The sequence below is a fragment of the Leucoraja erinacea genome, unplaced genomic scaffold (assembly GCF_028641065.1).
Source record: "Leucoraja erinacea ecotype New England unplaced genomic scaffold, Leri_hhj_1 Leri_69S, whole genome shotgun sequence".
Taxonomy (NCBI): Eukaryota; Metazoa; Chordata; class Chondrichthyes; order Rajiformes; family Rajidae; genus Leucoraja; species Leucoraja erinaceus.
The window spans coordinates 142,162-168,661 of NW_026576619.1; the positions used below are offsets into that span (position 1 = coordinate 142,162).

Consider the following 26,500-nt stretch of genomic DNA (forward strand, 5'->3'; position numbering starts at 1 on the left):
GCCCAATGAACTGGGTGGCCTAACTACAATCTGTGGCAGAGAATTCCACAGATTCACCAATCTCGGTGTGAAAAATGTTTTTCTCATAGCGGTCCTTAAAAGATTTCCTTTATCATTAAACCTGGGTCGGCCCCATATGGCACGAATGTATTCCTCAGATTAGGAGACCAACTGTGCACCCAAACGCCAGGTGCGGTCTCCACGGACCCTGCGTACAACTGCAGTAGAACCTCCCTGCTCACCCGACTCAATCATCTTGTTATGATGCAACGATTAACATTCGCTGGAGAATGGTTGGGGGAGACCAAAACGTACGCAATACTCACAGGGGTGGTCTCACCAAGACCCGTACAACTGCAGTAGAACATCCCTGCTCCTAGGACTCAAATCCTCATGGTAGCAATGAATGCTTCGGCTCAGGTTAGGAGACTCAATTCATCATAACTGATACGCAATACTGGAACCGTGCCTTGGTCTCCACCAAGACCCTGATACAACGCAGTAGAACTTTCCCCCCACTGCCCCCTGTATAAAAACTTCATTTGTTATGAATGCATAAGTCTGGTCATCAGATTGGGACAGGTTCAGACCCCACTGGAAGACAATACTATTCATGTTCTCCACGTGATGGATAGCCTGTATGAAACGCTGCTCCAGCAAATCAGTGAAACATCCCTGTCCATAATCTTCAGCGGATAGATGCCTGAGCCAGACAGCTCAGAATCAAGGAGTTGAGGCCTATCAGTGTTCTAGTACGCATATTGAGCGCAGGAGTTGATTTCCATAGACCTTGTACAATCCATCTTGTAAAATTGGGCAATAGATCAGGGCCTGGTTGGAGAAAGGGAGGGATATGGTGACGGCGCGGACAACCGGAGGGGGAAAGGGTCCTTGGGGCGGGGGGGGAGATTCCCACCCAGGACACTGGTTGAAAGCTAACGGGAGGATTGATTCAGTTAGATGATCCTCCGCCACCTGCACGTGTCATTATCCCTCCATCCACCTGCAATATCCTGGTGGTGGGCGATCTAAGTGATCTCTTAAACAGGCCACAGTGGGATACCCAGCCGATCTGTTGGCCCCCACAGTCCCCTGGGCAGCGCGTACCCAGACCCCACACCACCGTGCGAGGGATCCCGAGTGGGGTGGTGGTGACGTGGGGGGGTGGGGAGCATATTATACAGTGACCTGGCGGAGGACAGGTGTGGGGGGGGGGGGTCGGTGGGTAGGGGGTGGGGGAATTAGGGTGTGATCACACAAACCCTGTATGCTGCAAGCATAAATCAGTTGTGCACAGACTTGTCCCGGGACATGAAGTGGGAATTCGCCACATGAAGAACCATGTCACAAGTGACACCCCCCACAAGGCAGTTTTAGTGTGGAACCTGGTCCTTCGGTGGAACGAATGTGAAGGGGAGGCCAGATAAACCATCCCAAAAACAGTTACGCATTCTTACATTGCTTGGCGATCCGCAGTAGCTGTGGGACTGGGCTAGCTGGTCCGCACGGCAGCTCCCCGCTGACCCCCACCAACATGGGGGTCGTCCGGGCCCTGGCACCACTACGGTGGGGTGTGAGGGGGTGGGTGAGGTTGGAGAGCCACTCGCGGTTAACGTAACGTTAGCCCCCCCTCACAGTACACAACTCTCCCGGTCTTTGGGAGCTCACACCACCACCCTCTCTCCCCCCACCGCGTCAAAGCGCACACACACTCCCGTCCCCCATCCCTGGGCCCCCCCCCCCCCCCCCCCCCCCACCCCACCCCACCCCACCCCCCACCCCCCCCCCACCCCCCCCCCCCCCCCACCACCCCACCCCCCCCCCCCCCCCCCACCCACCCCCCTCGCCCTGGAACCCTGGTCCTCTCTCGCCATCCAGGAACCCAGCGTAGGTTCACCAGGTTAATTCCCCGGGATGGCGGGACTGTCATATGCTGAGAGAATGGAGCGGCTGTGGGCTTGTACACTCTGTGGAGTTTAGAAGGATGAGAGGGCATCTCATTGAAACATATATGAGATTGTTAAGGGTTTGGACACGCTAGAGGCAGGAAACATGTTCCCGGTGTTGGGGGAGTCCAGAACCAGGGGCCACACACACACACACAGTTTAAGAATAAGGGGTCGGCCATTTAGAACGGAGACGAGGAAACACTTTTTCTCACAGAGAGTGGTGAGTCTGTGGAATTCTCTGCCTCAGAGGGCGGTGGAGGCCGGTTCTCTGGATACTTTCAAGAGAGAGTTAGATAGGGCTCTTAAAGATAGCGGAATCAGGGGATATGGGGAGAGGGCAGGAACGGGGTACTGATTGTGGATGATCAGCCATGATCACATTGAATGGCTCGTAGGGCCGAATGGCCTCTAATCCTGCACCTATTGTCCTATTGAACCCCTCCCTCCATTCCCCTCCCCTACCCTGTCGCTGTCCCCCCCCCCCCCTCCTCCAGGGTCCGGAGGTGTAAATGAATGATATTGGCCATTAGCGAACATTAATACTAAACAAGAACAAGTCTTCAGAATATCTGCTAGAAGAAGCAGTGTATGTTCTCCTGAAACACTCATCCAAGTTTGTCAAACGCTGCTATATTTGCCGTTGCTGCTGTTATATTTCTCTTTGTACTTTATAGCTGGGTCTGCTGTTGTTGCTGTAGTTATATCTGTATCTGTTGTACATCTTGCTGTACATGGATTTATTGCAGCGTTTGTGTCTATGCTGTTGTTGGTCTCTTGTCCTGTGTCTTGTTGCGGTTTGTTTGTTTGTTGCCGGGCGGGCGCCGTGTGATGGATCCCGGCCTTAATGCGGCCTGGGCAGTCAGCCTCACACCGGGCCTGGCTCCGAGCCCAGCGCTCACGTTCAATTCCCCCGGGGGATGGGCCGAGAGCCACACACAGAGTATCTGCAGAACAGAGAGACTCTGCTCTGAGATGAAACCTTTCAGACAACTGTCCGATCGATGGCTCAGTACTGATCGCTGGGGGGGGAGAGAGGGAGGGAGTGGGGCGTCTTCAACACACCCCCTCTCCCCCCCCCCTCACACCCCCCCCCCCCCCCTCACACCCCCCCCCCCTCACCCCTCCTTACACCCTCCAGGGGCCGGGGTGTCGAAACCACTGATCGTAAAACAGTACAGCAGAGGAATAGTCCCTTCGGCCCACAGCCCACCCCTTCCCTCCAGAGATGCTGCCTGCCCCGCTGAGTTACTCCAGATTTTTGTGTCTGTCGCCGAGTTTAATTTGTTTTAGTTTAGAGGAACAACATGGAAACAGGCCCTTCGGCCCACATAGTCCACGCCGACCACCGCTCATCGATTCACACTAGTTCAATGCTATCCCACTTTACACAACAGAGGGGCGGTTGGGTTACAAACCCGCACGCTTTGGGGATGAGGGAGGAAACCGGGGAACCCGGAGGAAACCCACGCGGTCTCGGGGGGGGGGCGTGGAAACTCCACGCAGACAGCGCAGCACCCGAGGTCGGGATCGAACCCGGGTGGGTGTCAGGGGTCAGACTCCCACTCCTCCTCGCCCGGGGTCAGCTACACCCTCCCCCTAACCCGGGGTCCGGCCCAGCCCAGCCCACGGTCCCGCGCCCGCCCACCTGCCCACCTGCCCACCTGCCCAGCCCCCGGTCCCACTCCTCCTCCGCCCGGGGTCAGATACACCCCCCCCCTAACCCGGGGTCCGGCCCAGCCCAGCCCCCCGGTCCCGCGCCCGCCCACCTGTCCACCTGACCACCTGCCCACCTGCCCGCCTGTCCACCTGCCCACCTGCCCGCCTGTCCACCTGCCCACCTGTCCACACCCTCCCACCTGCCCAGCCCCCCGGTCCCACGCTCGCCCACCTGTCCCACCTGCCCACCTGCCCACCTGTCCACCTGTCCACCTGCCCACCAGCCCAGCCCACCCACCGGTCCCACGCCTCCCTCCCGCCCGCGTTCCCGCAGGAAGCGGTTGAGGTCTCCGTGCTTCATGTACTCGAAGACCATCAGCAGCGGCGCGCCGCGCGTGCACACGCCGTGTAGGCTGACCACATGCTCGTGTTGGAGGACCGTCAACAACTCGGCCTCTCGCTGGAAGTCCGTTCGCCCGCTCTCCGTCACTTCCTTCAGGGCCTGGTGGACAGGGAGAGGAGAGGGGGAGTGTGGGGGGAGAGAGATAAGGGTGGGGGGGGGGGGGGGGGGGGGGGGGTGAGAGTTGAGACAGACAGACAAACAGGACAGATAGAGAGAGAGAGGAGACAGACAGACAGACAGACAGACAGACAGACAGACCCATAGAGTGAGAGAGACAGACAGACAGACAGACAGACAGACAGACAGACAGACAGACCAGAGAGACAGACAGACAGAGAGACAGACAGACAGACAGACAGACAGACAGACAGACAGACAGACAGACAGACAGACAGACAGACAGACATATAGACAGACAGACAGACAGACAGACAGACAGACAGACATAGAGAGAGACAGACAGACAGACAGACAGACAGACAGACACACACATACACAGACAGAGAGAGAGAGAGAGAGACAGACAGACAGACAGACAGACAGACAGACAGACAGACAGACAGACAGACAGACAGACAGACAGACAGACAGAGAAAGAAAGACAGACAGAGAAAAGGGGGAGGGAGAGGAGAGAGAGCAGGGGGCGGGTAATAGGGGCAGGGTGGGATAGACAGATAGAGAGAGAGTAGATAGAGAGTGAGGGACAGAGGGACATTTAGGGGGGAGGAGAGAGGTGAGGACTGGATCCTCTCTATCCTCGCTACACACATCCACCTCACTCCGCCACCCCCCACTCACTCACTCCCCCTCCCCCCACTCACTCATACTCACTCACTCACTCACTCACATCACCACCTATCCCTTGTCTTCAGACGACCTATCTGCCGCGGCCCACATCCAATCCTCTCACCTCCTCACCCCCCCCCCCTCCACTCGCTTTCTGCTGCCTCTGTACAGCCCCCCCCTCCTCTCTCACACCCCCATCTCCCTCCTCCGCTCTCCTCACTCCTCTTCCCAGCCCCCCCCCCCCCCTCTCCCCTCCCATCCATCCCTCTCTCCCTCCCCTCCCCCCCACCACCCCCCCCACCCCCTTCTCCTCCCAGGGTGGTGGGGTATTTATACCTTGACCGCCACCAGGAGGCGACTCTGTTCGTCACCATCGCAGTCCCACTCGGCCAGGAAGACTTTGCCGAAAGGCCCTTCGCCGAGTTCACATTTCAGGGTGATGTCGCCTCGTTCAATGTGCTGCACGGCTGTGGCAGGACGGAGCCAATCAGTCATTACGCCATTACCGGCCACTCCCACCCGCGCGGCGCTCCCCTCACCGCCCCCGACCACCCGCGCGGCGCTCCCCCTCCCCGCCCTCCCACCGCGCGCGGCGATCCCTCCCCTCACAGCGCGGCGCTCCCTCACCGCCCCCTCCCACCACGCGGCGCTCCCTCCCCGCCATCCCACCGCGGCGGCGCTAAATCCCCCGCCCCATCCTCCCACAGAGCGGCGCTCCCTCACCGCCCTCCCCACAGCGCGGCGCTCCCCTCACCGCCCCTCCCCAGCGCGGCGCTCCCTCACCGCCCCCCTCACCGCGCGGCGCCACCCTCCGCCCCTCCCACCACGAGGCGCTCCCTCCCGCCCCTCCCTCCCCCGCGCGCGCTCCCTCCCCAGCCAGGGATCCTCCCACAGCGCGGCGCTCCCTCACCGCCCCTCCCACCGCGCGGCGGCGCTCCCTCCCCCCAGCAGCGCGCGGCGCTCCCTCACCGCCCTCCCCCGCGCGGCGTTCCCTCCCCCCACCGCGCGGCGCTCCCTCCCCATCCTCCCTCAGCGCGGCGCTCCCTCACCGCCCCTCCCTCCCCGCCCCTCCCTCCCCGCGGCGCGCTCCCTCACCGCCCCTCCCACCAGCGCGGCGCTCCCTCACCCGCCCCTCCCACCGCGCGGCGCTCCCTCCCCGCCCCTCCCCCCGCGCGGCGCTCCCTCCCCCCACAGCGCGGCGCTCCTCCCTGCCCCTCCCACAGCGCGGTGCTCCCTCACCGCCCCTCCTCCCACAGCGCGGCGCTCCCTCCCGCGCCCCTCCCACCACGCGGGCGCTCCCTCCCCGCCCCTCCCACCGCGCGGCGCTCCCTCCCCGCCCATCCTCCCACAGCCGCGGCGCTCCCTCACCCACCGCCCCTCCCACAGCGCGGGCGCTCCCTCACCGCCCCTCCCAACCGCGCGGCGCTCCCTCCCCGCCCCTCCCACCACGAGGCGCTCCCTCCCCGCCCCTCCCTCCCCGCGGCGCTCCCTCCCCATCCATCCTCCCACAGCGCGGCGCTCCCTCACCGCCCCTCCCACCGCGCGGGCGCTCCCTCCCCCCACAGCGCGCGCGCCCCCTCAACCGCACCTCCCAACCGCGCGGCGTTCCCTCCCCCCACCGCGCGGCGCCTCCCTCCCATCCTCCCTCAGCGCGGCGCTCCCCTCACCGCCCCTCCCTCCCCGCCCCTCCCTCCCACGCGGCGCTCCCTCACCGCCCCTCCCACAGCGCGGCGCTCCCTCCTCACCCCTCCCCGCCGAAGCGCGGCGCTCCCTCACTCCCCGACCCTTCCCCTCCCACCCACCTCCCACAGCGCGGCGCTCCCTCACCGCCCCTCCTCCCACCGCGCGGCGCTCCCTCCCCGCCCATCCTCCCTCAGCGCGGCGCTCCCTCCCCGCCCCTCCCACCGCGCGGTACTGACCTGGGTTGTCTCCTCCCCGGAGGAGGGAGCGCGGTTCCCAGAAATACTGCGGGTTCTGGATGGTCTTGGTGAGGTCGGGGTTGGTGCCGGGCAGGGGGCTTGCGCTGACCCCCAGGTTCAGGAAATGCAGCGAGACTCCAGACTCCTCCTCCGCCGCCAACATCTTCACCTCCCCTGCGGCAGCAAGATGGGGGGGGGGGGGGGTTAGGGAGGTCTCTGCCCCTTCTCGACCCCCCCCCCCCAGCGTAACAGCCCCTCCCTCATCGTTACCCCCACCTCCCCGTATCCCCACCTGCCCCAAACCACACCGCCCTGTTCACCTCCATCCGTTTCTCCAGCCTCTCCCTCCATCACTTGCCCCCGTCCCTCTCATAGAAACATAGAAACATAGAAATTAGGTGCAGGAGTAGAGGCCATTCGGCCCTTCGAGCCTGCACCATTCGCCATTCAATATGATCATGGCTGATCATCCAACTCAATATCCCGTACATGCCTTCTCTCCATACCCCCTGATCCCTTTAGCCACAAGGGCCACATCTAACTCCCTCTTAAATATAGCCAATGAACTGTGGCCTCAACTACCCTCTGTGGCAGAGAGTTCCAGAGATTCACCACTCTCTGTGTGAAAAAAAGTTCTTCTCATCTCGGTTTTAAAGGATTTCCCCTTTATCCTTAAGCTGTGACCCCTTGTCCTGGGACTTCCCTAACATCGGGAAACCCTCTCCTCTCCCTCCTCCACTTCCCTCCCTCCCCTCTCCGCGTCTGCCCCCCCCCCCCCTCCCTCACCATCCCCCCCCCCCCCCCAGACTCACTGGAGTGGAGCAACTTCGTGCTCCTGCGGCAACGGTGAGCGACGATCATCGCCACAGTCAACAGCAGCAGCGGAGCCACGGCGCCGAGAGCCATTCGCACCCACATCTGGGGGCAAGAGAGAGGGGGGTCACTGCGGGTCATCGGGGTGTCATTTGGGGGTCACTGGGATTCACCGGGGAGGGGGGGGGGCGGAGAAGAGTCACCGGGGAGCCACGGGGGGGGGGGGGGGGGCAAAGAGAGGTATAGAGTAATTGGGTTCGGCGGAAGACACTGGAGGAGGGGGCGGGGATATGAGGGTGGGGGCAGTGGGTGGAGGGAGGGGGGCATTGACGGGGAGGATTTTGGGGAGTGGGGCCGTAGAGGGGGGGGTGTAGAGGAGGGGCCGCGTGGAATTCTACATTGAAATGTAGAAAATATGTGCAGGAGTAGGCCATTCACCCCATCGAGCCAGCACCAAAATCATCCCAAATCTGTACCCCGTTCCTGCTTTTCCCCACATCCCTTGATTCCTTCATCTACTAAGAGATAAATCTAACTCTCTCTTGAAAACATCCCGTGAATTGGCCTCCACTGCCCTCTGTGGCAGAGAATTCCACAGATTCACACAACTCTCTGGGTGAAAAGTTTTTCCTCATCTCAGTCCTAAATGGCCGACTCCTTATTCTTAAACTGCGTGTGACCCCAGTTCTGGGCTCCCCCGACATCGGGAACATTTTCCTGCATCTAGCCTGTCCAATCCCTTAAGAGTTTTATATGTTTCTAAAAGATATCCTCTCATCCTTCTAAATTCCAGCGAGTGCAAAATCCAATCGATCCATTCTCTCAGCATATGACAGTCCCGCCATCCCGGGAATTAACCTGGTGAACCTACCATGGGCTCCCTCAATAGCAAGACTGCCCTTCCCCAAATTAGGAGACCAAAACTGCACACAATACTCCAGGTGCGGTCTCACCAGGGCTCTGTACAACTGCAGTAAGACCTATTTGCTGCTGAACTCAAATCTTTTCGCAATGAAGGCCAACATGCCATTAGCTTTCTTCACTGCCTGCTGTACCTGCATGTTTAATTTCAGTGACTGGTGTACAAGGTCTTGTTGCATCTCCCCTTCTCCTAATCTGACACCATTCAGATAATAATCTGACTTGCTGTTCTTGCAACCAAAGTGGTTAACCTCACATTTATCCACATTATACTGTATCTGCCCACTCGCGCACCCTATCCATGTCAGACATCAGGTTAGGTTGTGGGGGGGGGGGGTGGGGGGTGTAGGTGGGGGTGGGGGTGGGGGTGGGGGGGGGGTGGTGGGTGGGGGGTGGGGTGGGGGTGGGGGGTGGGGTGGGGGTGGGGGGGTAGGGTGTGGGGTGGGGGTAGGGGGGGGGGTAGGGTTGGGGTTGGGGGTGGGGCGGGGGGGGGGGGGGGGGGTGGGGGTGGGGGTGGGGGTGAGACACGGCGCTCTCTGACACTCAACCCCGTCACGGAGTCTCCGTGTTCCGCGGTCACTGTGGTCGCCGTGGAACTCTCTCTCGCTGCTGGACACAGACACGGCCGTCGGTCACTGGCTCAGGACCGCCCGCTCCACCCCCCCACCCGCCCGTTACACAGCCCCACCCCCCCCCCCGCTCCACCCCCACCCCGCCCGTTTTACAGCCCCAACCTACTCCCAGCCCCTCCCTCCCCTCTCCCCTCTCCCCTCTCCACCCAATGAGCAGTGGAGGTGGGTGGCACCCCCTCCACCCCCCACTATCCCCAAACCTCCCCCCCTCCCCCCCCCCCCCATCCCCCCACCTCTTCCCACACAAACACTCTCCTCTCCCCCCCTCCCTCCCCCACTATCTCCCCTCCCTTCTTCCCCCCACTATCACCCCCCTCACACACCCCTCTCCCCTTCCCCCCACTACCCCCCCCCACCTCACATACACTCTCACCCCCCACCCCCCCCCCTCCCCCCCCCCACTATCCCCCACCCTCCCCCACTCACCAGGAGGAGTGGGCTCGGACAGGCAGATGTCCTGAGGTCCCTCCATGAAGTGACCACTAGCGGAGCGGCGGGCGGTACCGAGAGCGCTGCTGGCGATCAAGGTGTAATTGCCGTTGTTACAGTGAGTCGGGCTGTCGAGCTCCCGGCAGCCGTGGATGGAGTCGGAGGTGACATCGTAGATGGTTGTCCAGCTGATGGGCCCGTCCGGCAGCTCCAGGCCGTTGTGGAGCCAGCGGGTGCTGGGGCGAGGGTTCCCCCGGACCTCAAACAGGAAACACCAGTTGTGGTGACTGACCGCGTCCGTCAGGTTCACGATCTCCGGCTTGTCTGCAGGCAGGGTCATAGGTCACGGGTCACACACAGGTCAGCGCAGTGCAGGGTCACAGGTCACCGGTCAGAGTCACCCTGCACTCATGCAGGCCCTTCGGCCCAACTTGTCTACACCGGCCAACATGCCCCACCTACCCCAGTCCCACCTGCCCGCGTTTGGTCCATATCCCTCCAAACCTGTCCTATCCATGTACCTGTCTAACTGTTTCTTAAACGTTGGGATAGTCCCAGCCTCAACTACCTCCTCTGGCAGCTTGTTCCGTTACACCCACCACCCTCTGTGTGGAAAAGCTGCCCCTCATGTCCCCTCCGGGCATCTACCCGATCTATTCATAGTTTTTACACCTCAATAAGATTACTAGTCTGCTCAACCTCTGGCGAGGGGAGTGGGTGAGAGGTAGGGGTGAGGGGTGAGGGGTGAGGGTGAGGGGTGAGAGGGTGAGAGGTAGGGGTGAGGGGGTGAGGGGTGAGGTGAAGGGTGCGGGGGTGAGGGGGTGAGGGGGTGAGGGGTGAAAGGTGAGGAGGTGAGAGGTAGGGGTGAGGGGGGTGAAGGGTGAGGGGAGGTGAAGGGTGAGGGGTGAGGGGGTGAGTGGTGAGGGGGTGAGGGGTGAGAGGTGAAGGGTGAGGGAGCTGAGGGGTGAGGGGGGTGTGAGGGGTGAGGGGGGTGAGGGGTGTGAGGGGTGAGGGGTGAGGGGTGGAGGGTGGAGGGGTGAGGGGTGAAGGGGTGAGGGGGTGAGGGGGTGAGGGGGTGAGGGGGGTGAGGGGGGTGAGGGGGTGAGGGGTGAGGGGGGTGAGGGGTGAGGGGTGAAGGGTGAGGGGGGTGAGGGGGGGGTGAAAGGTGAGGAGGGAGTGAGGTAGGGGTTAGGGGGGTGAAGGTGAGGGAGGTGAGGAGTTGAGGGGTGAGGGGGGGGTGAACTTACACAACACGTTGAGATTGAGTGAGGCTATGTCGGGCCCGCCCTGATTCTCCACCAGGCAGCTCAGCGAGTTATTATTCTCCTCCGGCAAGATGCCGAGCAGCATCAGTGTCGCCTCCAGTGGCCGCGCCGGGTTCGGTCTGGAGGGGGAGGGGGGAGGGGGGGGGGGAGCAGGACTGTCAGTCCGGGGCACCCGGTTAGGGGGTCCCACCCCGCCCACATCACGCGGCCCCCCCCCCCCCCCCCCCGATATCCATCCCCCGCCCCTTCCCCGTTTAACACCCGCCCTCTCACCCATATAACCATATAACCCATATAACAATTACAGCACGGAAACAGGCCATCTCGGCCCTACAAGTCCATGCCGAACAAATTTTTTTCCCCTTAGTCCCACCTGCCTGCACTCATACCATAACCCTCCATTCCCTTCTCATCCATATGCCTATCCAATTTATTTTTAAATGATACCAATGAACCTGCCTCCACCACTTCCACTGGGAGCTCATTCCACACCGCCACCACTCTCTGAGTAAAGAAGTTCCCCCTCATGTTACCCCTAAACTTCTGTCCCTTAATTCTGAAGTCATGTCCTCTTGTTTGAATCTTCCCTATTCTCAAAGGGAAAAGCTTGTCCACGTCAACTCTGTCTATCCCTCTCATCATTTTAAAGACCTCTATCAAGTCCACCCTTAACCTTCTGCGCTCCAGAGAATAAAGACCTAACTTGTTCAACCTTTCTCTGTAACTTAGTTGTTGTGGCACCCCTTCCCCATTCCCCCCCATCTCTCTCACCTTGACCTCTCAACCCACCCACCCCCCTCCTCTCCCTTCCTGCCTCTCCCACCTTGCCCCCCCCCCCCCCCCCCCCCCCCCCGCTCACCTGCACGGAGTGTGGGGATCGGACCGAGTCCAGGTTCCAGCGGACGGAGGGAGGTGGGATCCCGGAGCCGCGACAAACCAGCGTCACGTTGTCCCCCCGCGCTCACCGTCATGTTCCGCACCGAGACGCTGGCCTGGGCCGCCACTGCGGACAGGGCAAAGGTCAGAGGTCAGGCGAGCCCACTCCCGACCTCCCGACCGCCCCCCCACATTCCCTCCCCCCTTCCCCCCCCCCACACGAGGATAGAAACCCTCCACCGAGGGAGCGCCGCGCTGTGGGAGGGGCGGTCTGAGTGGTAGGGGAGGGGAGTGTAGTGGAGGGAGGGGAGGGAGGGGAGGGAGGGGGGGTGGGTGGGGGAGTGAGGGAGGGAGGGGGAGGGGAGTGTAGTGGAGGGAGGGGGGGAGTGGAGGGAGGGGGAGTGGAGGGAGAGGGGGGGGGGAGTGGAGGGAGGGGAGTGGATGGGGAGGAGAGGGGAGGGGGGAGTGGAGGGAGTGGGGGTTTCTACCTACCACATTCCGTCAGCTGCATCTTGTCCAGGCTCACGGTTGCACTAGACTGCCGGCAGCTGAGGCTGGAGTTGTTCAGCCCGGCCCTGCCAGCGAGTTGCCACAGACGGAGCCATTGGATCTGACAGGAGCAGAGCAGCGGGTTGGCCAGTAGCACCCTGGGGGGAGAGATGGGGGAGAGTGAGAGAGCGGGGGGGTGTGTGTGTGTGTGTGGTGTGTGTGTGTGTGTGTGTGTGTGTGTGTGTGTGGTGTGGTGTATGTGTGTGTGTGTGTGTGTGTGTGTATCTGTGTGTATGTGTGTGTGTATGTGTGTGTGTGTGTGTGTGTGTGTGTGTGTGTGTGTGTGTGTGTGTGTGTGTGTGTGTGTGTGTGTGTGTGTGTGTGTGTGTGTGTGTGTGGGTGTGTGTGTGTGTGTGTGTGTGTGTGTGTGTGTGTGTGTGTATGTGTGTGGGTGTGTGTGTGTGTGTGTATGTGTGGGTGTGTGTGTGTGTGTGTGTGTGTGTGTGTGTGTGTGTGTGTGTGGGTGTGTGTGGGTGTGTGTGTGGGTGTGTGTGTGTGTGTGTGTGTGTGTGTGTGTGTGTGTGTGTGTGTGTGTGTGTGTGTGTGTGTGTGTGTGTGTGGGTGTGTGTGTGTGTGTGTGTGTGTGTGTGTGTGTGTGTGTGTGTGTGTGTGTGTGTGTGTGGGTGTGTGTGTGTGTGTGTGTGTGTGTGGGTGTCTGTGTGTGTGTGGGGTGGGGTGAGAGAGCGGGACAGTGTGGGGAGAGAGAGGTCAGATTTAATAGGAACCTGAAGGGCAACTTTTCACACAGAGAGTGGTGGGTGGAGAGTGCGAGCTGCCGGAGGGGACAGTCGAGGCTGGGACTATCCCAACGTATAAGAGACACTTGGACAGGTACATGGAAAAGACATTATAGAGGGATACGGGCCAAACGCGGGCAGGTGGGACTAGTGTAGATGAGGCAAGTTGGGCTGAAGGGCCCGTGTCCGTGCTGGGGGACTCTGCGGAGAGGGGGGGATGGGTGAGGAGAGGGGGGGGGGGTGGGGGTTAAGGGGGAGGGGAGGGGGTCGGATAGATTTCTCACAGCTCCAGCAGGTCGAGAGAGAACGAAAGGGTTTCCACGACGGGAGGGTTAGCCGGTTTGATGAAAAGTTTCTGTGGAAAATGAAGGAATGAAGTCTCGCCGGCGCCTAACATCACCATGTGACAACACACCACACCCCAATGTGACCCCTGTGACCACCTGACCCTGTGAACATTTCCCCCTGTGACCCAACACTCACCCTGTCTCACCCTGTGACTCACCGTTGGACACCTCCACCCTGTGGACCAGTTGGGGACCCCATGTGACCACATGTGACCTCCACCCTGTGACCCCACACTCACCCTGTGACCCACGGGGACCAGGCAGGGGGCTCGCCTGTGACCCCCATGTGACGACAGACGACACAGGGGGGGAGGACGCCCACACCCTGTCCGGGGGGGGTGGGAAAGGGAGCGGGGGGGGGAGATGAGAGAGGGGGAGGGGGGGACTGACACCCCAGAGAAGGAGGGGGGGGGGAGGAGACGGGGGGGGGGGGAGGAGACGAGGGGGAGGAAGGGGGGGGAGGAGAGAGAGGAAGAAGGGGGGGAGGAGGGGAGGGGGAGAAAAGGGGGGAAGGTAAGGATGGAGGAGGGGGGAGGTTGAGGGAGTAAAATGAGTGAGACAGGTAGGGTGAGGGGGAAGAGGAGGAGTGGAGAGAGAGGGGAGAGGTAGAGGAGGGGGAGAGAGGAGAAAATGTGGGCTGAGGGAGGGATAAATGAGGTAGGGAGGGAGAGGGGGAATGTGGAGGGGGGGGAGGGAGGGGGAGAGGGGGAGAGATGGAGGGAAAGGGAGGGGAGAGAGGGGGAGAGGGAGGGAGAAAAGGGAGAGGAAGAAAGGGGGGGGGAGGGGGAAAGGGGAGAGAGGGGGATGGGGGAGAAGGGAGGGAAGGGGAGGGGAGAGAGGAGGGAAGGAGGGGGGAGAGGAGGGGGGGCGAGAGGGGAGAGAGAGGGGGGGAGAAGGGGTCGCGAGAGATAGGGGGGGAGAAGGGGGAAGGGGAGAGAGGGAGGAGGGGGGAGGGGGGGGGGGGAGGAGGGGGAGGGGGGGAGAGGGAGGGGAAGAGGGGGGGAGGGGGAGGGGGGGAGAGGAGAGAGGAGGGAGAGGCCGAGGAGAGAGGAGGAGGAGAGGGAGGGGGAGAGGGGGGGGGGGGAGAGATATGGGGGAGGGGAGAGAGGGGGGAGGAGATGGGGAAGGGGAGGGGGGAGGGAGGGGGGAGAAGGGGGGAGAGGAGGGAGGAAGGGGGGGGAGGAGGGGGGGAGGGGAGGAGAAGGGGGGGAGGAGGGGGATGGAGGGAGGGGAAGGAGAGGGAGAGGGGAGGAGAGGAGAGGGGGGGAGCGGAGAGGGGAGGGGGGGGGGGGGGGGGAGAGGGGAGGGGAGAGGGGGAGAGGGAGAGGGGGAGAGGAAGAGAGGGGACCTGGGAGAGGGGGGGGAGAAGGGGGGGGGCAAGGAGGGTGGGGGGGAGAGGAGGGGGAGGGGAAGGGGAGGGAGAGGAAGAGAGGAGGGGGAGAGGGTGGGAGAGGGATGAGGAGCGAGGGGGGGGGAGGAGGGGAGGGGGGGGGGGGGAGAGGAGAGGGTGGGAGGGAGAGGGGGGGGCAGAAAGGGGGGGGGGCGGGGGGGGGAAAAGGGGGGGGGGGGGGGGGGGGAAAAGGGGGGGGGGGGAAGAGGGGGGGGGGGGAAGGGGGAGTGGGGAGGGGAGGGGGGAAGGAGAGGAAGGGGAGAGAGGGGGGGAAACGGGGGGGGAGGGAGGGAAGGGAGGGGGGAGGGGAAGGGGTAGGGAGGAAGATGGAAGAAGCGGGGGGGAAAGGGGATGGGGGAGGAGGGGGGGAGGGGGGAGGGGGGGAAGGCAGAGGGGGGGAGAGGGGAGAGGGGGAGGGAGAGAGAGGGGGAGGAGAGGGGATGAGGGAGAGGGAGGAAAGGGGGGGGAAGAGGAAAGGGGGGGAGGGGGGGGGGGAGGAGAGGGGGGGGGAGGGGGAGAGGATGGGAGGGGGAGGTGGAGGGTGGGAAAGGAAGAGGGGGGAAGAGGAGGGAGGGGGAGAGGGAGAGGAGGGGGGGAAGAGGAGGGGCGAAAGGGGGGGGGGGCAGAAAGGAGAGGGGAGGGGGGGGAGGGGGGAGAGGAAAGGGAGGAAGAGGGGAGGGAGAGAGAAGGGGGGGGGGGGGGGGAGAGGAAGGGGGAAGGGGGGAGGGGGGAGGAGAGAGGGGAGGGGGGGGGGGGAGGGGGGGGGGAGGGGGGTTAGGGGGGGATGGAGTGACGGAGGGGGGGGAGGGGGGAAGGAGGGGGGAGGGAGGGAGGGGAGGAGAAAGGGGAGAGAGGGGGGAGGGGGGGAGAGGGGGAGAGGGGAGGGGGGGGGGAGAGTGGGGGAGAGAGAGGAGGAAGGAGGGAGGAGAGAGGAGGGGGAGGAAGGAGGAGGGGGGGGGGAGAGAGGGGAGGGAGAGGGGGGGGAGAGAGACGGGGAGAGAAAAGGGGGTGGGGGGGGGGGGGGAGAGGGAGAGAGAGTGCGGAGTGGGAGGGGGAGGGGGGAGAGAGAGGGAGGGGGGAGAAGGGGGAGGGAGGGAGGGGAGAGGGGAGGAGAGGGAGGGGGGGGAGAGGGGAGGGGAGGGGAGGAGGGGAGAGGGAGGGTGAGGGGGAGGGAGGGGGGGAGGGGGGGGGAAAGAAGGGGGGGGGGGGGGGGGGGGGGGGGGGGGGGGGAAGGGGGAGGAGGAGGGGAGGGAGCGGGGGGAGGGAAGGAAAGGGGGGAGGGGGGGGAAGAGGGAGGAAAGGGGGAGAGGGAGGGGGGGGAGGGAAGGGGGAGGGGAAAGGGGAGGGAGGAGGGAGGAAGGGGGAGGGCAGAGGATGGAGGAGGAGAGAGAGGGGGGGAGGAGAGGGGGGAATGAGAGGAAGAGGGAGGAGAGAGGGGGAGACTGCGAAGGCAACAGAAAGAAAGGAAAGACGGGAGGAGATGGGAGAGGGTGTGGGACTGAGAGAAGACGGAAAGGGGGGGACGATACCGGGAGGGACATGACAGGTGGATGGAATCGGACAGATGGCAGAAGGATGGGACATTAGGGACAGATCGGAGAGAGGGGAGAGGAGGAGGGAGGGGGGCGGGGGGAGGAGGGGGGAGGGGGGAGAGGGGGAGAGGAGGCGGGTGGAGGGGGAGGAGGGAGGGAGGGGGAGAGGGAGGGGGAGAGGGGAAGGGAGAGGATGGAGGGAGGGGAGAGAGGGGGAGAGAGGGGGGGAGAGAGGGAGGGAGAGAGAGGAGGAAAGAGAGAGAGGAGGGGAGAGAGAGAGGGGGGAGAGGGAGAGAGGGAGGGGGGGGGGAGAGGGGGAGGGAGAGGGGGGGGAGAGAGGGGGGAGAGAGGGAGAGAGAGAGAGAGGGAGGGGAGAGAGAGGGGGGAGAGAGAGGGGGAGAGGGAGGGGGGAGAGAGGGAGGGAGAGAGGGAGGGGGAGAGGGAGGGGGAGGGGGGGAGCAGGAGAAGAAAGGGGGAACGAGACAACAAGGCAGGCGGAGGGGTGATCGGGTTGGGATAGTGGGAGGGGGTGAAAGGGGAGAAGGGGGGAGAGGGTGAGAGCGCCGGTAGAAGGGGCAACATTCAGCCCCTGTCCCATCCGGTGACCACCCCCCCTGTGTGTGTTTGGGGGGGGGTGGAGGGGGCGAGGTACAAATGCCCCGCCCATGGGGAGAGGGGTGAGCAGGGGGGGAGAGGGGCGTGACTGAAGAATTCCACATGCAGACCCACCCCTCTCAGCCTCTCCCCCCCCCCCCTGCACTGGAGACAGGGAGACGCAGCACCCAGGGGTGTAGGGGGAGTGTCATTGGGGGGGGGGGGAGAGAATGTTTCTCCCCCTTCCCCCCCCCGGGCTCTGGGACCCCGCGGGGGGGGGGGGGGTTGGGGGAGGGGGGGGGGGGTGGGGGGGGGGGGGGGGGGGGGGGGGGGGGGGGGGGGGAGCCTCCACGGCCGAGCTGCCAGGCGGCAGCTGAAAGCTTCATTGATTTTCAATTAGCAGCAAACGAAAGAGCTCGATTAAATATGGATCAGCTAAAATAAAACACTCAGCTGCCGGGGGCCCTGGGGCATTGTTTGCCGCTGCGGGGCAAGGGGGGGGGGGGGGGGAGCTCAGGCAGAGCGATACAGCCCCCCCCCCCCCCCCCGCCCTCCTTCCCGCCCTCCCCTAGTGCAACGTGTCCGCACCTTGGCACACATCTGATGTCCACATCTGCCAGCGCCCTACACACCCACTGTAGCAAGCACTGCATCGCCACTGTATCGCTGTGTCGCCCATTATCGCCCACTGCATCGCCACTGTGTATCGCCAACTGTATCGCCCACTGCATCGCTGTGTCGCCCACTCTGTCGCCCACTGTATCTGTATCACCCACTATATCTTCATTCTAAAAGTATATCCTTATAGAAGCATAGAAAATAGGTGCAGGAGTAGAGGCCATTCGGCCCTTCGAGCCTGCACCGCCATTCGATATGATCATGGCTGATCAACCAACTAAGTATCCCATCCCTGCCTTCTCTCCATACCCCCTGATCCCTTTAGCCACAAGGGCCACATCTAACTCCCTCTTAAATATAGCCAATGAACTGTGTGGCCTCAACTACCTTCTGTGGCAGAGAATTCCACAGATTCACCACTCTCTGTGTAAAAAATGATTTTCTCATCTCGGTCCTAAAAGATTTCCCCCTTATCCTTAAACTGTGACCCCTTGTTCTGGACTTCCCCAACATCGGGAACAATCTTCCTGCATCTAGCCTGTCCAAGCCTTAAGAATTGTGTAAGTTTCTATAAGATCCCCCCTCAATCTTCTGAATGTTAGTGTGTACAAGCCGAGTCTATCCAGTCTTTCTTCATATGAAAGTCCTGACATCCCAGGAATCAGTCTGGTGAACCGTCTCTGCACTCCCTCTATGGCAATAATGTCCTTCCTCAGATTAGGAGACCAAAACTGTACGCAATACTCCAGGTGTGGTCTCACCAAGACCCTGTACAATTGCAGTAGAACCTCCCTGCTCCTATACTCAAATCCTTTTGCTATGAATGCTAACATACCATTGGCTTTCTTCACTGCCTGCTGCACCTGCATTCCTACTTTCAATGACTGGTGTACCATGACACCCAGGTCTCGTTGCATCTCCCCTTTTCCTAATCGGCCACCTTTCAGATAATAGTCTACTTTCCTGTTTTTGCCATCAAAGTGGATAACCTCACATTTATCCACATTATACTGCATCTGCCATGCATTTTCCCACTCACCCAGCCTATCCAAGTCACCTTGCAGCCTCCTAGCATCCTCCTCACAGCTAACACTGCCCCCCAGCTTCGTGTCATCCGCAAACTTGGAGATGTTGCATTCAATTCCCTCGTCCAGATCATTAATATATATTGTAAATAGCTGGGGTCCCCGCACTGAGCCTTGCGGTACCCCACTAGTCACTGCCTGCCATTGTGAAAAGGACCCGTTTACTCCTACTCTTTGCTTCCTGTTTGCCAGCCAGTTCTCTATCCACATCAATACTGAACCCCCAACACCTTGTGCTTTAAGTTTGTATCCTTCTATTCTCATTTACAAACCCCCTCGTCTTTGGGACGTGGGGAGAAACCAGAGCACCCGGAGGAAACCCACGCGGTCACAGGGAGAACGTGCAAGTTACGTACAGACAGCGCCGGTATTCAGGATCGATCCCGCGTAACTGGGGCTGAGGGGCGGCGGGTCCACCTGGAGTGAATGACATCCTGGGCAGAGACTTAGCCCGGACCGGACCCGAACTGGACCCGGACTGGGCCCGGGGCCCGGACTGAACACGGAGCAGGCTCACTCAGAATGGGCTCGGACAGGGACGGGACACTCACATGTATTGCAGCTCCGGGCAGTGGCTGAAGGAGTCGTCATGAATGTTGACCAGCCCCGAGTTAGTGATGGTCCTGCAAGGCAAAGGCGGAGCTCAGGCAGCGGCGTCTACAATTGCCCCAATTCCCCATTTACCCTCACGACCAGTTTACAGTTGTCTCCACCGGTACCCCGACCCTGCCCCCACTCACCCAAACATCCTGCCACCCCCCCTCCCCCGGCATCAGTGACCCCACACCCACTGACCGGAAGGGGGGAGTCAGACACCAGTCAGCGGCCAGACCTCCGGCCCCTCGTTCGAGAATGTCCGGAGCCTCTGTGGATGGGAGGGAACGGATGCAGGTTGAGGGGGGGAGGGGAGGGGAGGAAGTGGATGATGTGGGGGAGGGGATGGGAGGGGGTGAGGGGTGGATGAGTGTGTGGGGGGGTGGAGGTCGATGGAGACTCACAGATTCCGGAGCCTGCTGTAGTGCTTCAGGTCGCCGGCGGTGAGATGCGTCAGCTTCGGTCGGCCCTCGATGTACCTGCGGGAGGGGGGGGGGATTGGATCAGCCTGGGTTTAACGACCCTAACCCCCCCCACCCACTCCACCCTCCCCTTCCCCACATCTCTATCCCCTCCCATAGAAACATAGAAACATAGAAATTAGGTGCAGGAGTAGGCCATTCGGCCCTTCGAGCCTGCAGCGCCATTCAATATGATCATGGCTGATCATCCAACTCAGTATCCCGTACCTGCCTTCTCTCCATACCCCCTGATCCCTTAGCCACAAGGGCCACATCTAACTCCCTCTTAAATATAGCCAATGAACTGTGGCCTCAACTACCCTCTGTGGCAGAGAGTTCCAGAGATTCACCACTCTCTGCGTGAAAAAAGTTCTTCTCATCTCGGTTTTAAAGGATTTCCCCTTTATCCTTAAGCTGTGACCCCCTTGTCCTGGACTTCCCTAACATCGGGAACAATCTTCCTGCATCTAGCCTGTCCAACCCCTTAAGAATTTTGTAAGTTTCTATAAGGGGGGGGCGCCCCGCACACCCCTCCCTAACACCCCACTCCACCCTCCCCTTCCCCCACACCTCTATCCCCGCCCCTGCACACCCCTCACCCCTCCCTAAACACCCCACGCCATCACCCCTCATCCCCCTCCACAACCCAGTTCCTCTATCACCCCCAGACCCCTCTCCTCTCCCCTCCGCCAGCCCCTCCTCGCATACCTGTCCTCCCTCACCCCTACCCCCCTTCCCTCCCACACCCTCGCCTAACACCCCTCCTCCATAATAACCCCACAGAATGTCCCCACACCCCTCACTGCGCCCCCTCTACAGTCACGCCCAGTGTGACTCAGTTCCCCACCAACTCCATAACACCACAGTTTTTGGCTGATTCACCAACGACGATGAGTGAGCGCACACGCGAGTGACAGAGTTTCATAATGTCCAGTGAATCTCACCAACTTCTGCAGATGCCCCACGGAAAGCATAATGTTGGGTTACATCACTGCTTGGTTCGGGGAACAGCTCGGCCCAAACCGCAAGAAATTACAGCGTCATAACACTTATTAGAATGAGGCCATTCAGCCCATCCGGTTTACTCCGCCATTCAATCACGGCTGATCTATCTTTCCCTCTCAACCCCATTCTCCTGCCTTCTCCCCGTAACCTTTGATACTTTAACCAATCCAGAATCAGTCAACCTCTGCCTTAAAAATACCCTTTGACTAAACAAATTCCTCCTCATCTCCTGTCTAAAGGTGCGGCCTTTCCTTCTGAGGCTGTGCCCTCTGATGCTAGACTCTCCCACTAGTGGAAACATCCTCCCCACATCCACTGTATCCAGGCCTTTCACTATTCGGTGACGTTTCAATGAGGTTCCCCCCTCATCCTAAACTCCTAAACTCCAGCGAGTACAGGCCCAGCGCCGACAAACGCTCATCATATTTCAATCCGAGAATCCACTGGTTAGTTCTCGTAAACCTCTGTGGACCCTCTCCAGAGCCAACACATCCTTCCTCAGATATGGGTCACAATTCGCTAAATGCCGCCAGACCAATGCCTCAGTATTTCAACCAAGTTTTTATATTCTAGCCTTCTTGAAATAAACGCTAGCTTCCATTCGCCTTCACTGCTCCTGTTTCAATTTTCAGATTAACCTTTTGGAAATATTGCACCAACCTGCTATCCATGCTAGTATCTCCCATTTGGTCATCTTCCTTAGACACCTGACGTGTGGCAAATTATCAAATGCCTTATGTTAATCCAGGTAAATAATATCTCACTGTCTCTCCTTTGTCTATTCTGCTATTTAATTTGTCAAAGAATTCCATCAGGCATCTGAGGAAAGACATTATTGCCATAGAGGGAGTGCAGAGAAGGTTCACCAGACTGATTCCTGGGATGTCAGGACTGTCTTATGAAGAAAGACTGGATAGACTTGGTTTATACTCTCTAGAATTTAGGAGATTGAGAGGGGATCTTATAGAAACTTACAAAATTCTTAAGGGGTTGGACAGGCTAGATGCAGGAAGATTGTTCCCGATGTTAGGGAAGTCCAGAACAAGGGGTCACAGTTTAAGGATAAGGGGGAAATCTTTTAGGACCGAGATGAGAAAAACATTTTTTTACACGGAGAGTGGTGAATCTGTGGAATTCTCTGCCACAGAAGGTAGTTGAGGCCACAGTTCATTGGCTATATTTAAGAGGGAGTTAGATGTAGCCCTTGTGGTTAAAGGGATCAGGGTGTATGGAGAGAAGGCAGGTACAGGATACTGAGTTGGATGATCATATTGAATGGCGAATGGTGCAGGCTCGAAGGGCCTCTACTCCTGCACCTTTTGTCTATGTTTCTATGCCAGGCAAGATCGCCCCTTCACAAAACCATGCTGACTTTGGCCCATGTTATCATAAGCTTCTAAGTACTTGCAAACCACATCCTTTATAATGGATTCCCAAATCTTACCAACCACAACAGTCAGACTAACCGGCCTATAGTTTCCACTCTACGTTGCTCTCTCTTGAGTAATATTTGGCAAGCTCAGATGTAGCCCAGTCCATCACACATCGCCAGCGACTCCATCTACACTTCACGCTGCCTCAGCCAACATCTTCAAAGATTTCTCCCTGTCCCCACCTCGGTCATTCACAAGATCATAAGAGACAGGAGAATTAGGCCATTCGGCCCATCAAATCTACTCCGTCATTCAAGCATGGCTGATCTTTCTCTCCATCCTAACCCCTTTCTCCTGCCTTCGCCCCATAACCACCGACACCCTTGCTAATCTATCTAAATCTGCCCTAAATATATTCACTGACGGCCTCCACAGCCTTCTGTGGCAAGAATCCCACTGATTTAACACATTTCCCCTCATCTCCTTCCTAAAATAATGTTCTTTATTCTGAGGTTATGGCCACTAGTGGAAACATCCTCTCCACATCTACTCTATCTAAGACTTTCACTATTCTGTAAGTTTCAACCAGGTCCTTCCTCATTCTTCTAAACTCCAGCGAGTACAGGCCCAGTGCTGTCAAATGCTCATCATATGTTAACCCACTCATTCCTGGGATCATCCTGGGACCCTCTCCAGAGCCAGCACATCCTTCCTCAGATATGGTGCCCAGAATAGCTCACAATATTCCCAATGCGGCCTGACCAGCGCCTTATAAAGCCTCAACATCACATCCCTGTCTCCCCCCTTCTCCCCTCTCCTGTAGGGATGAAGGTACAGAAACTTTAAAGTACATATCATCAGATTCTGCAGCAGTTACTTTCCCCACTGTTAACAGTATTCTGAATGTCCCTGTCATCTGCTAAATGCCAGCTCTCCCAGTCACCCGCGCTGTGATCCCTGCACTTGTGTCTATATGCACTTGTGATCATTTATTGTGTCTCCGCTGGATGGACAGCACGCAACAAAAGCTGTTCACTGTACCTAGCTACACGTGACAATAAACAAAACTGTGACGCTGTTAAAGTGATTATGTTCACCTTTGCACTGCCCGCTGCACTCTAGTGCCCACCGGGACCCTACCCCGTGCTCCTCAACCTCCTTCTCATCCCCTCTCCTCAATTGGCTGGCAAACCCCCTATCCCCTCCCACCCCCCCCCCCCATCCCCGCTCCCCTCCCCCCCCCCCCCCCCCACGCCCGTCCCGAGGGACCTGGTCCTGAGGCGGATGAAACGACGCGACAGGGAACCACTGTGACACCGCCTGCGGGTGACCAAGCCGGGGGGGGGGGCGGCAAGAGGGAGGGGGGGATGCCCGGCAGAGGAGGGAGGGGAGCAGGGGATTCAGGGGGGGGGGGGGGGGTGTAGGGGTGGATGCGGGCTTGTTTATGCAGAGGCATCGGGGGGGGGTCAGAGATATAGGGGGTTGGGGGGAGAGAGGGCGCTGGGGAGGTGGGGGTGCAGCAGAGTGTACGTGGGTGGGGAGGGAGGGGGAGGGGGGAGAGGGGGGGGAGTAGTGAAGTGTGGAATGGGGCGCTTGGAGGGGAGGGCAGTTGTGGGGGTACAAGGGAGTAGGGGGGGGTGCGGATGGATGGGGATAAATAGTGCGTGGGCTGCAGGAGAGTGTAGTGGGTGGGGAAGTGTGTACGGGCGCGGAGGGGGGGGAGGGGTTGCAGGGCGGGGTGGGGGTTGGATTTGGGGAACGGAGGGGAGGGGAGAGTATAGAGGGTGGGGCCGAGGGAGGGGAGTGGTGGGGGGTTTGGGGGGTAGACGGGGGAGTAATAGGGCCGTGGAGGGAATGTGGGGTGGGGGGGTAGGGGAGAGGATGGGGAGGCGGGGGCGGGGGGGGGGGTAGGGGCGGGCGGGGTGAGGAGGAGTGGACGGGAGCGAGGGAGGGGGCCCAGGGCTGGTGGGGAGGGGGTGAAGGTTAGGTTGAGATGGGGGGGGGGGGGTGAGAGTGAGATGGGGGGGGGGGGGGGGTGGGGGATGTGAGGAGGTGGGGAGGGGGGTGAGAGTGAGGGTTGAGGTGGGGGGGTGGGGGGGTTTCGGGGTGGAGGGGGGGGGGGTGAGGGTGAGGGAGGTGGGGGATGAGAGTGAGATGGGGGGGGGTGAGAGTGAGATGGGGGGGGGTGTGAGAGTGAGGTGGGGGGGGGTGAGAGGGAGAGTGAGGGTGGGGGGTGGTCGCTGCGAGTGGAATCGCGCACGCGGAGCGAGTTTCGAGGGGGGGGGTGAGGTTGAGGTGGGGGGGGTGAGGGGGAGAGGTGAGGGTGAGGTGGGGGGGTTGGGGTGAGGTGGGTTTAGGGGGGGGGGGTGGGGGTGAGAGTGAGAGTGAGGGTGGGGGGTGAGGTTGAGGTGGGGGGGAGCGAGTGAGATGGGGGGGGTGAGAGTGAGGTGGGGGGGGGTGGGTGGAGAGGGGGTGAGAGGTGAGGGGGAGGGAGGGGGGGGTGGTCGCTGCGAGTGGGTCGCGCACGGAACGAGTTTCGAGGGGGGTGAGGTTGAAGGTGAGGGGGGGGGGGGGTGGGGGTGAGGTGGGGTTCGGGAGGTTGGGGTTGGGGTGAGGTGGGGGGGGGGTGAGCAGGTGGGGGGGGGTGAGAGTGAGGTGGGGGTGAGGTTGAGGTGGGGGGGTGAGGGTGAGGGGGGGGTGGGGTGAGGTGGGTTTGGGTTTCGGGAGGGGTGGGGTGAGGTGGGGGGGGGGGGGGTGAGGTGGGTTTAGGGAGGGGTTGGGGTGAGGTGGGGGGGGGGGTGAGAGTGAGGTGGGGGGTGAGGTTGAGGGGGGGGTGAGGGGGTGAGGGGGGGGGGTGGGGTGAGGTGGGTTTCGGGGGGGGGGGGGGCACGGACTCCACTCACAGTTCCGTTACGTTGACTCTCTCCACCTGATCGAGGAGGGGGAATCCTGTTCCCTCCGCCCTCCCGCACTGCACCGAGGACGGCCACAACACCGGCAGCCGCTGGGACACGAAGCCGCCCCCCGTGGAGCCGCCACCTCCACCAGGACCAGTCCCATCCACACCAGGGTCCCGGGGCAGGAGGCTGGGACCATCCCGGCTCCAGACACAGCCCCGGGAACACGGTGAGCAAAACACACGGGGGAATGGGGGGGGGGGGGGGGGGGGGGGGGTGAGAGGAGTGTGGTGTGGGGGGAGGGGGGGGGGGTTAGAGGGAAACGAGAGGGGTAGTGCGGGGGGGCGACGGGAGTAAGAGAGGTTGGGGGAGAGAGAGGGAGAGAGGGAGAGATTGAGGAGAAGAGGTTTGGAGAAGGGGTAAGTGTTGGGAGAAGAGGGAAGTAGAGGGGGGAGAGTAGAGGGGAGGGGGAGGAGAGGGGGAAACAAGGGGCGAAGAGAGAGGGAGAGAGACGAGGGTGAGGATGAGATGGAGGGAGAGAGACGGACAGGAAGCCTCTGTGTGTGTGTGTGTGTGTGTCCAAGTCAGAGAAGGGGCGACGGCGTGGATGGAGACACTGACAGTGTGTGTGTGTGTGTGAGAGGGGGGAGAGAGGGAGAGAAGGGGAGAGGGAGGAGAGAGTGAGCGGCAGCCGGGGAGATCGGAGAGAGAGTGGGACGCAAAACACTGGAGCGAGAGGCAGCGAGCGAGTGAGGGGGAGGGAGAGGGGGCGGGAGAGGAGGGAGGGAGAAAGGAGGGAGGGAGAGGAGGAGGGAGGAGAGGAGGGAGGGAGAGGAGAGAGAGGAGGGAGGGAGAGGAGAGGAGGGAGAGGAAGAGAGGAGGGATGAGGGAGGGGGAGGGGAGGAGAGGAGGGAGGGAGAGGAGGGAAAGGAAGGAGAGGGAGGAAGGGAGGGAAGGAGTGACGGGGGAGAGAGAGAAGTAGAGAGACGGAAGGAGAGGAAAGAGGGAGGGAGGAGGGAGGGAGAGAGAGGAGGGAGGGAGAGGAGGAGGGAGGGAGTGAGAGAGGAGGAGGGAGGGGGAGAGAGGAGGAAGGAGAGAGGAGGAGGAAGGGGATGTGAGGAGGAGGGAGGGAGAGAGAGGGGAGAGGCAGGGGAGAGAGGGAGGGAGAGGAGGGAGGGGGAGAGGAGAGGGGTGGCTGAGGGGGGGAGAGAGGCAGGGAGATGGAGCCTAGGAAGGAAAACCTTCACGTCCAGTTGCTCGGAGATCGCACCGGGTCGGCAGCCGTAAAGTTGCTCTTAAAGGGAAGTGCGTGAATTAAAGGGATGGTATCGGCGCTGTCGCCCGTTTGACAACTGGCCCTGGGAAGGGGGGGGGGGGTCGTGGGGGAGGGGTGGGAGGGGGGGGGGGGGCGTGGTTTGGGGGGGGGGGGGGGGTGGGGGAGGGGGGGGGGCGTGGGGGGTTACAGTGAGGGTCGGGATGGGATGGGGCTCTAGGGATGGGGAGGGTGTGTAGGGGCCGGAGACAAGGTGCATCGGTATCTCAGTGAGGATGAGCGGGAAACCCAACGCCTGGGGAGTGATAGGTGGAAACAGATGAGCGTGGGGGTAGATCGGTGGGTTGTGACAAAGGCTGGAGGTGAAAAGGAAAAAAAAAAAATGTGTCGGATAAG

General features: G+C 61.0%; 1 protein-coding gene and 1 long non-coding RNA gene across 2 annotated transcripts; both read right to left on the reverse strand.

Moving 5' to 3' along the window:
* Window positions 1-2,567: 2,567 nt before the first annotated feature.
* On the reverse strand, window positions 2,568-10,881 carry LOC129694513 (high affinity nerve growth factor receptor-like). Its single transcript, XM_055631229.1, has 8 exons — window positions 10,756-10,881; window positions 9,506-9,832; window positions 8,989-9,053; window positions 7,526-7,631; window positions 6,714-6,887; window positions 5,131-5,261; window positions 3,855-4,107; window positions 2,568-2,893 (listed from the first exon to the last, which is right to left on the reverse strand). The coding sequence occupies exons 1-8, from the start codon at window positions 10,856-10,858 to the stop codon at window positions 2,568-2,570; spliced, it is 1,485 nt and encodes a 494-aa protein (XP_055487204.1). The 5' UTR covers window positions 10,859-10,881.
* A 751-nt stretch (window positions 10,882-11,632) lies between these two features.
* Window positions 11,633-25,065, reverse strand: LOC129694526 (uncharacterized). Its single transcript, XR_008723009.1, has 6 exons — window positions 24,838-25,065; window positions 19,500-19,574; window positions 19,053-19,124; window positions 13,220-13,290; window positions 12,142-12,296; window positions 11,633-11,776 (listed from the first exon to the last, which is right to left on the reverse strand). It is a non-coding gene; the product is annotated as an uncharacterized LOC129694526 (long non-coding RNA).
* Window positions 25,066-26,500: the final 1,435 nt, after the last annotated feature.

Bases quoted from the DNA above. Each gene is read 5' to 3' on its own strand.
- LOC129694513 (XM_055631229.1), bottom strand. From the start codon at position 10,858: ATGCTGCTCGGCATCTTGCCGGAGGAGAATAATAACTCGCTGAGCTGC. The intron at 9,054-9,505 runs GTGAGTGGGGGA...TGTGTCCAGCAG, and splicing joins GTCCGAGCCCACTCCTCCTG to CGAGAGAGAGTTCCACGGCG. The intron at 4,108-5,130 runs GTATAAATACCC...CCTGTCCACCAG, and splicing joins GCCTCCTGGTGGCGGTCAAG to GCCCTGAAGGAAGTGACGGA.